The sequence below is a fragment of the Ipomoea nil genome, unplaced genomic scaffold, assembly GCF_001879475.1.
Source record: "Ipomoea nil cultivar Tokyo-kokei standard unplaced genomic scaffold, Asagao_1.1 scaffold2694, whole genome shotgun sequence".
Classification (NCBI taxonomy): Eukaryota; Viridiplantae; Streptophyta; class Magnoliopsida; order Solanales; family Convolvulaceae; genus Ipomoea; species Ipomoea nil.
The window spans coordinates 1,052,523-1,066,848 of record NW_017619122.1 but is presented as its reverse complement, the minus strand read 5'-3'; the positions used below and the strand labels follow the sequence as shown (position 1 = coordinate 1,066,848).

The 14,326-nt window shown below is 40.0% G+C and overlaps 1 protein-coding gene across 2 annotated transcripts; it reads right to left on the bottom strand.

The window, feature by feature from the left end:
* Window positions 1-332: 332 nt before the first annotated feature.
* Window positions 333-7,714, bottom strand: LOC109155222 (transcription initiation factor TFIID subunit 12-like). 2 transcript variants are annotated; one of them, XM_019302940.1, is made up of 9 exons: window positions 7,140-7,714; window positions 6,474-6,635; window positions 5,379-5,876; window positions 2,470-2,544; window positions 1,619-1,697; window positions 1,473-1,537; window positions 1,322-1,357; window positions 861-1,061; window positions 333-728 (listed from the first exon to the last, which is right to left on the bottom strand). In XM_019302940.1, exons 1-8 carry the CDS (start codon window positions 7,629-7,631, stop codon window positions 930-932), a joined length of 1,539 nt encoding a protein of 512 aa, XP_019158485.1. In that variant the 5' UTR covers window positions 7,632-7,714; the 3' UTR covers window positions 333-728; window positions 861-929. The 2 variants fall into 2 exon arrangements, with proteins under 2 accessions (XP_019158485.1, XP_019158486.1); XM_019302941.1 differs by having other exon boundaries at window positions 333-653.
* Between the last annotated feature and the right edge of the window lie 6,612 nt (window positions 7,715-14,326).

Below are 14,326 nucleotides of genomic sequence, written 5' to 3'. Positions count from 1 at the left end.
ATTACTTTTTAATATTTTAATATTATTAATTATTAATAATATTATTTTAATATATTAGACCCACTTTTGAAAATTAATTAAATTTGTAATGATATAGCGTGAATAATAAATGATTTACAAATAAAATGATGTGGAAGTAAGATCCATTTTTAAAAATGGGAGAGATTTTCAAGAATAATGTTAGCCTAATGAGTTAAAATGATATTAAATTTTTTTATTTTTTTAAAAAAAGTATATATATATATATATATATATATATATATATATATATATATATATATATATATAGATTCTTAAGTGGCAGCTGATTTCCCGCGCGTCATAAAAAAGGATTGAAAAAAATAAGATAGACAGTTAGACACCATACTGTGCTGGTTAAATATTCCACAAATTTAACAAACATGAAGGTAAAATGTTACATTGTCATCCTTGCTACAAATAGGAGCTTAATCTTTTGATCATTTCATTCCACATTTATACTTTCCCATTACAGCATGTATTTCCTTGGAGCATCTCCATTCTCTCCCCTTCGGGTCGGTCTATCAATTTATTCGTCGCTCCACTTACCGTTTAGTAATTTACACGAAGCATGATGTAAAATACAGCTTGGGTACAAACTAATCCCGCAAATAGAGACAACCTTTCACATTGACCTGCATCCGATGAGGAAGAGAAGTTCATAATGTTTTATGAGAAAAGGCACGATGGTTTTTTGTTCAAAAGGATTTCTGCATCACGTGTAGAAGGATTCTAATGCTAATTATGCGAATTTTCCGTGGCAATATCTGATGTAAAAAGAATGTAGAATGCAATATATATCTAGAGGTATGAAAGGAAAAAATAAATATGTAAGACCGAACCTCAAGGAGACATAACAAAGATGGCACAGCCAGTCTCCCTAATCGGAGAGCAGACTCTCTCCCACAGCTTCAGGTCTTTGCGTTAGGGGAAGTCAAAATATTGATAGGACCTTTTCCAAGTGGTGTCGTCTTTGAATTCCCACCTTGTCCAACAGCGCTCTTTGTATTGGTTGTCTTTACAGCAACAGACGATCTCTTGATCTGATACCATGTTATAATTTAAGATTTAATCAAGGTCACTCAATTGGGCTATAATGACTGAATCCGATCAATTAGTTTTGTATAACCCATGACCTTATAATCCCATATAAATATATTCTCTCTTATTTTATCAATGTGGAACTCTTAACAATAATTATAAAAGATGTAATAAATTATATATTTAATAAGAAATATATCCATGCCATCTCCAACACTCCCACTAAACAATACGAGAAAGAAGAGGGGGATTAAAAACTTACTGCAGCCAGCCGTTCTCTATGAATGTCACTTGTAAGCTGGAAACCAAAAGAAAACACGAGGTAAAACAATTTAAGAAATATGAGGGCTGGAATTAAGGGCGGGCATCCTCAACCATAAATAAATTAAAAGATATCTAAAAAACGCTCTTACAGGTTTCTTGTAGGTCCTAATCTCATCCCCACTAAATACAGGAAGAGTAATGTTCCAGTGCCTTTCTGAATTAAGCAGAACTAAACATTAAAAACTGCCCATTGCAGAAAGAGCGTAATGTACTCCTTAAATAAAATGTAACTGACCAGCATGTAGAAGGATGTCCTTTGCTTCCAGTGTTGAGGACTTACGATGTTTGGCCAATGAGCAACCAAAGGTTGTAAGCTGTTTGAACAATATGAGGGGAAGGATAAATTAAAAACACAGCATACAGGTTAGTGGAGTGAGCAATGAGTAAGCAGAATGAAATCAAAGTTGGCCTAGAGATCTAAAAATTGCTCACCATTTATCAATTTCAAAGGTAAAACCGGTTCTTGGTTAAAAATATAACAGTACATAGGCAAATTGGCTAAGTTGGTCACAACTATAAAGCGAAACGAAAGCTCTGGACGCCACCAAACCGAACCAAGCTCTGATACCATGTTATAATCTAATATTGGGCTAAGGTCACTCTGGCCAAACCAGACTAAAAGACTAAATCCAATCTATTAGCTAATCTAACCCATAACTTTATAAACCCATATGTTCTCTCTTATTTTTTCAATGTGGGACTGTTAACAGAAAACAAGTTGGCTATCATTCAAAAAGGATTGTCTTTTTATATCAACTTCATGTGGAATCCTAATCCGAAGTATATAAAGCATAGAGTCGAAACTCGAAAGTTCTCGACACTGAAGTTTTATGACAAATTGAATGAATACAAGTACTTGAGGTTCCTACTTCACAGAAATGCCAAATGCCCCTTTGGCAGGAATGTGACAAGTTAGATTACTATGTTAGCCAAAACTCCAAAAAGTAGAATATTATATCAAGCACAGGAAAATCATACGTAACTTAAAATTAAGATTCTAAAATGTATATACCCAAATCCCAACCAATATCAGTCTCAAGTGGAACTTCAATTTGTAGGCAAAGTGCCAGTCCAGATAAAACTTACAGATTCCACAAATTCATCTGCAATATCCACAAGGATGTCTTCAACCTCAGCATCCAACTTCCCTGTTGGGTCAATCTGTGAATGTAGTGTAAGTCAAATGCATGGATCAATAGTTATGACTGGACAGTAACGTGCCAAATACAAGAACACGTAAAAAATTGCGGCTCTTTCACACCTAACTTCTGAAAGTAACATGAACTGTGATGTCTAGATGTATAATCTAATTAATCCAGAAGTCTATAAAAAGGTTGCAATAAAGTAGGCCAAATTGAGCAGTTTACTTCAAAACCCCTTTGGTTGCAATAATAATTGAACTATGTATCTCTATGAGCATTTAGATTTTTTGATCCTCACTTCTTCTAGCAACAAGTTTATCTTCTAAAAGTTCGTTGCCATTCAAATTATACAGACAGGATTATACATTTATCCTATCTTCACCCTTTCACAGAAAAAACATCACATCAAGTGATTTTCTTTCAAGTAATCAATCATCACACAATATTACCTTCCTCCAACCCCTAACATACCCAAAAAAAGTGTAGACAAATACCCAGGAGATCATGAAATCATTAAATCAACATGTTTTTGCTTATGTTGAAATTGAGGGATTGATAGGTCTGGCGGGTGGAGAATAACCACCACCACCCGCCAGTTAGGCGGAAGCAAAATATGTGAAAACCAAAGAACAAGAGAATATAGAGAATATATTATAATGAAAGATTAAAATTACAATAGATTGTCTCTCTGTATGTATCTTCTATACTTCTATGGACCTTTATATATACTAAACTAGATACTAAATTAGTCCTAATAGGAATAGGAAACTACTAATAAGAATACGAAACTAAGACAACTTTCCTAATATTCAACACTCCCCCTCAAGCTGGAACATCTGGAAGTTCCAAGCTTGGATCAAAACAAACACTCTACCTCACTTAAAATTACAAATGAAAATTAAATGCAACTTAGAGGATAACAGTGTTGGATGGCTTCGGAGGGACAATGCAACCCTTGGGAAGGAAGGCACTAGGGGCGAAGCTTGTCACGAACATCCTTGGGAATGAAGGCACCAAGGATAAATACTAACACGAACACCATCACAGCAACATAAGCACTCTAGGATGGATGACTTCAAAAGAGATTGCGCTATGTCTAAACCTTCCTTGGGAATGAAGACGAAGGCACCAAGAACGGAGCTGAATACAATCCTTGGGAATAAAGACAAAGACACCAAGGACCCTTGGGAATAAAGACGAAGACACCAAGGACGAAGCTAAACACGATCTTGGGAATGAACACACCGAGGACGGAATTGAACACGAACCTCGGGAATGAAGATGAGCACACCAAAGATAGAGTTGAACATGAACAACCTCCAGATAACACAAGAGAGCGGTAGAGGTGAAAAGGGAGCAAAGAATAACAAAGATGCAGTAGAATCCATAGTAATGAAGATAAAATAGCAAAGGATGGTAAAGGATGTAGTAGAGCCCATAGTAATGAAGATAAACCCAAAGCGAGATGGAAGATAATACACCGATTGTAGATAGTCAACTCCCCCTTAATTGAAACATGGGAAATAATCAAAGGCCTTTATAATAGTGCTGAAACTGAAGGCCATGGGATAAGGCATACCGGAGATAAAGAAACAAACACGGTTATACCAAAACACAAACACCATGGGGAGAAGTTCGGCAACAAATCCAAAACGGAACCTTCAAATTTCACCAAAAAGTCGAGAGAAAGGCAAAACAACAATCTGGAAAATCTCGCCGGAAAATATTGCCGGAGGCAGGCTCACGCACCGGCGCGTGAGGAAGGTCGCCGGCGCGTGGCAGCAGCGGTGATGCGTGAACACGACGACGGTGGAGGAAGGAGACCAAATTTTCCAGTTAAGGTCGCAAAGAGGAGAGGAATCCAGCGGTGAAGAAGTTGAGACCAGAAAATCGCCGGAGAAGAGGAGATCTGACCGGAAAAACTAAAGCAGTCCGTCGGCAGTTAGCGCGTGAGGGCACGTGCGACGGTGGATGGTGACTGGATTTCAAGCGAAGGCTCGCGACGAGGTTCCGAGTAAGGCTGTGGTGTTAATTGCTTGAACAACAACAAGAAGTGCGTCGGAACGAGAGAAAACAGTGGCGGCAGTGGTTAACCTCCGGTGGCAGCAGCGGGGGCGGAAAGCTAGGGTATATATTAGGGTTTTAATATTTGAAGAAAAACAGTCTAGGAAAGTGGCTCTGATACCATGTTGAAATTGAGGGATTGATAGGTCTAGCGGGTGGAGAATAACCACCACCACTCGCCAGTTAGGCGGAAGCAAAATATGTGAGAACCAAAGAACAAGAGAATATAGAGAATATATTATAATGAAAGATAGATTGTCTCTCTGTATGTATCTTCTATACTTCTATGGACCTCTATATATACTAAACTAGATACTAAATTAGTCCTAATAGGAATAGGAAACTACTAATAAGAATAGGAAACTAAGACAACTTTCCTAATATTCAACAGCTTACAATAAACAGTCAATACCCTCATTGTGAATGATTTTCATAACTATATTTACATGAACAAACAATTAAAGCATCCAAATTCTTAAAATAATAAGCTCTATCTAATATACGCTGAGAAATTATGAAATGGATCTGCCAGGTGGCAAGAGCTACCACCCTCCGGTGAGGCAGAAGCATCAAGTGAAGTAATCAAGTAATTCCCAATACTTTCAAGATTCTTAACTTGAGTTTACGGCTTTAGGCAACTATCTTAATCTTGATTTAGGAGCACTTTAAACTATTCCACAATGACAATAATAGGTTGGTCTCTTGTCTTCATGAGGAAAGACATGAAACCATTAGATCAAGGAAATGTTAAGCAATTCAGGCAATAGAAACACAAAGTGCATTGTTCACCTGGGTAACTAGCTCCTGGATGCTTCTCTTGCTCAGAATCCTATTACAAGGCTCCTCAGTCTCTGCAGCAGAAGTCTTATTAAGGGGCCCAGACTGGACAGCAGCAGAATGCAGCAATGCATGAGATGATGGTCTTTGGATTCCAAATCCATGACTCCTTGCAATTGGTGGTTGATTGGGAAAGGGTTGTTGAGTCCTTGATGATTGAATCTGCTGCCCCAAATTCTCTTGAGACTGACTTGAGATTGAAGGCTGTGCTTGTTGGGCAGAAGATGTGTGCTGTTGCTGCTGAGAGGCAGACACAGAATGGTGATGCTGTGGACGAATATGAGAACGTTGCTGCAAAGACTGTTGGCTAAGTTGAGGCCTTAGTGAGGGGGGTGGCAAAGGCGGTTTCCCTTGCACTCCCGAAGATAACCATGCTTTATTCTGGGACTGTGGACTTTGAGATGTACTAGGGGGGGTAGGAGCTCTCAACATGCCATGTCCCTGAAAATTCTGCAAGGGATATAGACAGAAGAAAAAATGATTATTCAAAGTATGCAAAATTGTCTTTACTACAGGGAACAATTCTATATTATCTTCAGTGCCACCTACTGGACCATGGTTGCTTCGTATAGTCCTGCTAATCTGAGAACTAAAAAGTTCCAATCATGTGACATTTGCAAAGTAAAGAGCTTTGGCACATTAGAGAACCAATACAAAAAATGACTGCTCATAATGAGGGGAAAAAGTGTAAAGATTCATCCTTTTGGGTGCCTGTGATTTGTAGTTACACTTTAACAATCAATCTTAATGACTTAAACTCACAGCAGTTTTAGACAAACATATTGCTTGAACAATGAGCAGGCATAAACACAATTCACTAGATATAGACTAAGTAAAAGTTAGTCAAAGCCATAACTAATTAACTAGACAAGCCATGCCACACTTTTCATCAAGATTATCATCCAGTTGGTCAGAGAAGTTGAGAATGCAATTGATGCATCAACCAACCACTAAATTTAAGTATTGCAGTCATATCTATAAGACTATAACAAAATTCGAACTTGGAACTACAAAAGCAGCAAACTTGGACAAATATAGTCTACTCACGTGTGAAGAAGGGGACTGGCTATTTGTGACACTCTGCTGTCTAATTGATGATGTCGTAATAGATCTCACTGGCTGAGGAGGAACCCCAGCTGGTCGCATTGGCATACTCGAACCAAGCGACCCTGTAATTCCAATCCCTTGCATTCCTTGTACAGGTCTCCCCTATACATTTCAAACAAGAATAATGTCCTTGCTTATCAGCATATCCTCATCTTCAAACCCATAAAGTTAATTAATCAAATTCCCAAAACATCACACTCGCAATAGCAACAATTGTTATACCATGGACTAGGATTCATATTGAATTGTGAACCTGATCAAAAAATTATGTGTCATGTAAACAAGTTGAATGCACATAATATGGTAATTACATACACTAAACATATAACTACACATAAGATAGTTGGTTAACATGTGCCTGTAGTTAACATATTCTGTTCTTGCAATTTGCCAGTACATAATGTGTGAAAGGTACAAAATTTGAAAGTTATTTTTGGACTAGAATTCACAATGCAAGATAGACCAGGTATAATTTGCCCAATAGCAAGAAACCAACAATACAATATGCACACATTTGTAATGATCTCTATCCATTGTATGAAAAATTAAAGCTTTATCTTTTACTTATAAGTCCAATAAAAAATAAAAATAAAAAACAATCAGAACCTGGGCTGAACTCGAACTAGGCAGAGAATCAGGCACACCGCGACCCAACCCACCAAATTGCTGCCCAAAAGAAGGCGGAGCCAATGATGAAAAGGAGGCAGGCGGCGGAGAAGGGCCAGGCTGGTGGGCAGGGACCCCAATTGCCAACCCACCTCTAGCAGGCGGCGGCACGGTTAGCGAAGAAGGAGGATGAGTCAAGTGCTGGAAAGGCGAGGGTTGTTGGCGGGAGCTAGCGAAAGAGGACGGGGGCTCTGAAGCTGGCCTTGATTGAGGGTTTTGCGAGGCTGGGGTCACGGATGTAGAAGCAGAGGGGTTTAGGGTTGGTTTCGTAGAAGATGCTGGCGTCGAAGGAGGAGGGAGTGAGGAAGTAAGGGATGGTGCTGAGGAGGTAGATGCGGCAGAAGGTGAAGGAGTAGGTGTTAGTGATGGAGGTGGCGGTTGTTGTTGCGGCGGTGACGACCGTTCGCTTGGCGGCGGCGGTTGTTGCTCCATTGAAGTAAATTGGACTGCAAATCAGTAATACGGTGGGGAGTCGATGTCGGGCCTCTGTTCTGGTCTTGTAGACTGCTGTGAACCTGATCAATAGTCAATAGTCAATACTAATAGAGTTAATTTCAGCAATAGTCCTCTGACTATTGTGATTTTTCCTCATCTTTTAAATCGATGACTTTTAAAATTGTTCAAATATTAGTCCTTTCGTTAACACGACGTTAAATAGATATTAAGTGAACGGGTAAAAGAGTCCTTTCCATTGCTATGTGTATTCTTCTTCCCTATTCGATGAATTATTTTCAAAATTCCCCAAATGTGTAAACCAATTTCTTTAACCCTAATATAGCAAGAAGTTAATCAAGAACTCAATCCTCCAGGTATGTAATATGTTCAACAGGAAAGAGTCGCACCGAATTTTGTGTTGTTGCTTTAGCGAATATTGCGAACTAAAACTCCACTCTCAGTTTTGAGTTTTCGAATTCCATCCTAATAAAAACCACAAATTTATTCATCAGCAAAAACCAAAGTACTAAAAATACTAATAAATTCAATACACTGGCACATTAATCCATGAAATTTGCAATAGTGGACCTGGCTCACACGCCTTGGCCGCCGCCGGCACCAGAGCACCGCACAGCTCATCCGGCAGATCAGGGATTCCCTTCAAGTAGAAAGTGTAGAACAACTTGAAAGGGAAAATGGGTTGCTAGAGCTTTACCTGACCGGAGACTCCTTCAAAGATCCCATATCCGCCGGTCACCAGCAAATAGGTGTCCACGTAAGTGAGGTATTGTCCCTGAATGGTGATGTACGTAGCCGCCGAAGTAGAAGCTGTAGATCGCCTCGTAATAGTCACATTTCTTATCTTCTTCATGCTTGATCAGAATGCAGAGTTTGGCCGTTATCTCCACCCGCTTATGCAAATCCCCAGTGTACAGCTAACAACAAAAACAGATTAACCTAAAATCAGCATCCATGGATTGAGCCATGATTTCTCCTAGATTTTCCTAACACGATGAAATTAAACAAACCTTGTTGTTGAACGGCTCTAGATCGTCGAGATTGTTGACTGATTTATGGCTCAATTGGAGATACTCCAGACTGCCACTGCGTGTAATGTATATGTATAGTCGACCAACATCAGGAAAAAGTAACCCAGAAATGGAAAGGACCCTTTTACCCCTTCAATTAACGTTTATTCAATGCTATGTTAACGGAAGGACTAATGTAGGAACAGTTATGAAAGTCAAGGGTTTAATTCGTCCATATTAAAAGACGAGGACCAAATTTGGAAAATCACAATAGTCGGAGGACTATTGCTGAAATTAACTCCAAAACGTGCTAACTCAAAAATTTCTTGTGGTATTCCATCACCGACAAAGGTACTTGCTTAAGGTGGAGAAACTCCTCGCACTTTGCCGCCTTGACATGAGCGGGATAGAAGCTCTCACGTAACTTATCTTTCAAGCCTTCCCAACTGAACTCTGGATCTTGTCTACAAGCCGGCCTTTCGTGTATCCACCACAAGTCGGCCTCTTGTCTAAGGTAGAACGTAGCCATCTCCACTTGGCAATCCTCTGGGCAATCCACTACCTCGAAGTTCTTGTCGAACGTCCAGATCCATTCTTCTAGCACCGCGGGATCCTCTTCCCCAGCGAAGACTAGGGGACGGTGACCCGACACTTGGCGTGCTACGTCCCTATTCCCATTCTGTTGGTGGTTGTTGTTGATGAGAAGAACGTTACTCAACGTTTGAGTAATCTGAGTCAACTGATGCAGGTTTTGAGCTAGCTGTTCATTGATAGGCGTTTCTAGAGTCCTTGCACGACGCCTTGGTGGTGCCATCTTGAGTTCTACAAAAGCAGCGCAGGTTACGGAAGAAAACTTAGAAGCTCGCACCCTTACCCGATGCTTTAACTTAAAAGAACGAAAGCTAAACAAAGAACAAGAAACAGAAGACACAACGGAAAGCGATAAATAAACTCACGACCTCACCGTGCGCCTTAAGGTTCCTATCACTTAGGTACTTAAACACTTAGAATTCAAGCTTAACGTCTTAAAGTCTCATTCTAAAAGCACTAACCTAGGCTCAAACCTAGGCCCTTAAAGTCCAACTCTTAACATCCTAGGCTCTGATACCAACTGTAACACCCCCAAAACTTAAACAAACATTAAGTAATTAAAATTAGAAAATAAAGGCAAATTCTAACCATTAACATAGATAAAACCAGCGGAAGCTAAACAAAGTCATAGGGATGTTAGGCCACATCTACATTTCCAAACTAGATGCACAAGCTTACAAAAACTAACAACCAAACGTCTACAAGTTCCAGGGGACACAGGCCAAACTACTAAGCTAGAAGGAAGGAAACTAGTCTACCGGGCTCCACTATCGCGCTCTCGGCTCAACTAAGCACCTGAAAACATAAGGTATAACAACCTTAGCGAAAATTGCTAAGTAACCCACTCCAATGCGTTGAGTATAATATAGATATTTTTTATAAGAAAATCATTTGAGACTTGAGAATATATACATATATTCCTAAACAACTCTAGCTTTCAAAACACGAGGAGTGGAAGTAATACCCCGACCTTACAACACGGTTTTCCACAATACCACTCAAACACGAATCAACGATAAGAGTCAACTCAATGAATAGAGATACAAATCAGGAGATACGAATCAAGAGTTAACGAGTCAAGAGATAACGAATCAAGATAAGATAAGCATAATCATTCACAAGATGGTTCTCAACACATTCCACAATCAAATCAATTCCTGACAAGGTTCCAAATCCACAAAGGACATAGCCAAACCAAGTCATTCACCGCGGAGTCATCACAACGACTCGAATCATAGTGGACCAGTGTGGAGGGCTCCAAATCAACAATCACATACCACGGAGTCATCGCAACGACTCGAATCATAGTGCAATCGAAACAGATTCTAGAAACTTTAAGTGTATACACCCCCTATTGGGATTCCAAGCCCAACGGGTTAGCTACTATCTCTAGAAACCGAGATAAGTTTCCCAAGTTGCCCGCAAATCGCAAATATCCAAACGGCAATCCGAAGCTTTCCTCACTACCGGATCAGTTCACAATGGTTGATCAGGGCTTTCCACTCCACCAACCTGTCAAGGGCTTCCCACACCAACATGACCCGTTGCAAACAGTGCTAGAGGCTCGCCACACATATCAGTAACAAATAAATCCCCACACTGTCCACTGTCCCATCACAACAAATCCAACATCTCAACAAGAGTCAATGCACAAGGAATCTAGAGGTACAAACAAAGTATAGATTCCATACGAATTGTGTACAACAACGGATAAGCTCAATAATAGCTCAATCAAGAATCAACAAGGATAAAGTACAACAAATGTATAAGTTCACAACGAAAGGTCAGAAAGAAAGGAATTCACCAAAGATATACGAAGTAGATACTCCAAAGGCTACAGAACGATATCAAGGATTCCAATTAAGGGATTACAATGAATAGATAGGCTCAAGTACCAATTCAATCAAGAATCAAGATGGTAATCACAAGGAAACACATACTAGTACCAATAAGCAACGTAACTAGCATGCAAGCCAACAAGGTAGTCACAAAGGCTCATACGAATAACATAAACTTCATTAGAATCCCACGAATCACAATATTGGATTACAACCACGATTCAAGACTCACAAATTCTACCAAAGGTACTTAAGACATCGTTCTAGACTTACGAAACATCAATAAATACTCACAAACAACCGGGGAACAACAAAATGTGCCATTGGACGGTTCGGGTGGGATGCAAACCACCCACCGAAACCAAACCGTACTAGCGGGTGGTACCACGGGTGGTCAAACACCCGCTGAACCCCCCGCCACATGCAACCCTTGTACCAACGGGTGGTCTGGCGGGTGGCAAATTGCCCGCCAGGCAAGGTTGAAAAAATCGCTAAGCGCCCTCTAGGCGCTTGGGAACCGCATAGGGCGCCTAGCGCGCCTAGAGCGATTAATCGGCGCCTAGAGCGCCTAGGTGGCCGAACGCCTAGCGCCTAGGCGCCGATTTTTGCAACGCTACCGCCAGGTACCCGCTGGTACTAATACAGAGAAGAGAAAAACACTTCGGGAAAATTGCTAGAATGCTCAAGTTCAAGTCCAAACACCTCAAAACTCACATCAACAATAAAAAGGGACTTGAATACATAGAAATGCTCAATAAATAGCATTAGAGAACCCTAGATACAAGCTCTACAAGGCATCATCGCAAGAATATGCACATAATCACTCAAGAGCATCAATAAATCATAATAACAAGTGTAAATAGATTTTGTAAGACATGAGTTACCTCCTTAGCTAGCAAACACCTCCAAGCAACACCACAAGCTCCTCTAGATCATCCTAGCAACTCACCCACTACTTGGCCTTCTTCAAACTCCCAAGAACCCGACAAGATAGAAGAAAGATTTAGGCGAAGAGGAAGGGACCTTGAATAGGAAAGTTGTAGGAGGATAGATCTAACCACTTCTAGCCTTTGAGTGTTAAAAAGTTGAAGTCTTGACTTGGATCCCTTGAAGAAATATGAAGATGAACTCCTAGGGTATCATGAAGAGGAGAAGGAGTGGAGAGCAAGAGAGAAGGGGAAGATATTTAGGTTTAGTCTTTCTAGGGTAAGAAGCTAAATGCTGAAAATATACATCATATAAAGGTAAGGTGTTATATGAGCTACGTGTTTTTGCTTAATTCCAAGGGAACTCAAAGTGGGCTTTTGAAATTGTAAAGAACATTGGTGTAGATATACTAATGTTCACATGGGTTTGGGCTAGAAATATTAAATGGATTTATACAAGGAATGTATCAAGAAGTCCATACCAAGGACCCAATTAGATATAAGACTTAGGATATTTGGGCTTAGGATAAGATACTAGGCTAGAATTATTTAAAATAGGGAAATTAGACTCAATGAATAAGGAAATTAATTCCCAATTAAGAATGACTTGTATGATTTGATTCGGAAATTAAATAAGGATTTTCGGGTGTCACAGAGTATTCGTATGATGGTAACTTGATAAGTGCCAAAGACGCTACCTTTTGAGGGGTACTTGGAGACATATTGTGCTATAATTGGAGTCCTTGAATCCTATTAAATGCTTAGAATAGCTTATTTTGACAAAAATAGGAACAAGGACTAATTGTGGTTGCATTTGTGGAGAATAACAAAACATTGTCATTTTTAGGATATTCCGATGATAGTTCAGTATTTGGAGCATATCTTGAGCTATGAGTGTCCAAATGAGGTGACTGTAGTGGCATTGGAACGATACTTTAAAGGGCTAAAACTTTCATGAAGACCAAAAAGGCGGATTCGGACCGTGTCACGATCCACGCACCATCCACGATCGTGGAATGTGCGTGGATCGGGAATAGAAGGTTCCATGAGTGGATCCATGATTCGTGGCCGGGGAGAAGCTGTTTTCTGGAGGCTGTATGCAGTCGCTCAGGTGTACACGCGTTAGGACTATTTTTAACAAGTTTAAATGTTGTTTGCGGGATTGCTTGTGGGAGCTAGTCTTTACTTTTAGATATTTTTCAAAGCACTATTAGGTTAGATTTTCTCTCTCTATAGTAGAGCTAGATTCAACTAGTCACTTGTAGATCTTCAATTGTTTAAGGAAAGAGTGATCTAGAAGCTTGGAGAATTGAGAACACTCCTAGATTGTGGTGATCTTCTATCCAATTTGTAGATTGATCTCACTTTGTGACTCAAGTTGGTAACACTTCATCTTTTATCTTTTAATTCTATAATCTACATTGCTAGCTTGACTCAATTGCATTGTGAATTCAATTAATGATGTTGAGTGGCTAGGTCTTCTAGGAATTGGATTGGATTGACTTTAGATTATGTATTCTTGCTTTGTATTGAAGAATTGATGAGATGTTGTGTAATGCTTGACCTAGAATACTTTTGTTGTGGATGAGTTGTGTATGGCTTCTCTCTTCATTGAAGGATCCCAATAGGAGAGTAGTATGAGAGAGTGGAAGTAGCAAGAGATTGTGCTTCCATGTAGTCTTATTCATTTGCTTTCCCCGTCCTTCGATCTGAGAGGGCAAGGCCTAGAAGGAGAAGTAGACAACGTGTTCGACAAAATGCCTTAACCAAATTTAGGATCTAAGAGTCTAAGTCCTACGTGACTTAGTGATTGTGCCATAACCTCCCTTAAGTTAGTCTTACATTGCACTACCTCCTATCCACCTTAGGCCATTGAATGCATAAGATCAAGTTCTTTCTATCCAATTCCTCATTTTACATATTTGCTTGTTGTCTTTACATTCTTGCTCTCTACCTTTGCGTACATGCCTTCCTACACGTTGCTTCTACCTAGTTAACTCTTGTGAATGCATTACCTATGATTGTCTTGCACTTCTCTGAATCCAATTTGTCATCCTCGTGAGATCGACACTTGGGGATTCCATCTCCGTTTACACTTTCCCATCCTACTAAACTACATCCATCATACCTACAGAAAGGAACCGCGATTGCGTCGATCACCTGCGAATTATCACTCGGCCGGACGGGAGGCGGTGGTGGTAACTGCTTGCTAACTTCATGGACAGGCTGCGCTATCGGGTGGTACGCAGGAGCTCCCAATCGGTCTTGTACCCGGCGAGCTCTCGGTCGTGTCGCACCCAATTCTTCCA

What these genes read in the sequence shown, in the direction of transcription:
- LOC109155222 (XM_019302940.1), bottom strand. Translation starts at nt 7,631, where the DNA reads ATGGAGCAACAACCGCCGCCGCCAAGCGAACGGTCGTCACCGCCGCAA. An exon ending in TCCAGGAGCTAGTTACCCAG is followed by an intron (nt 2,545 to 5,378) that starts GTGAACAATGCA and finishes CTACATTCACAG; the next exon opens with ATTGACCCAACAGGGAAGTT. An exon ending in GGACATCCTTCTACATGCTG is followed by an intron (nt 1,538 to 1,618) that starts GTCAGTTACATT and finishes TGCTTAATTCAG; the next exon opens with AAAGGCACTGGAACATTACT.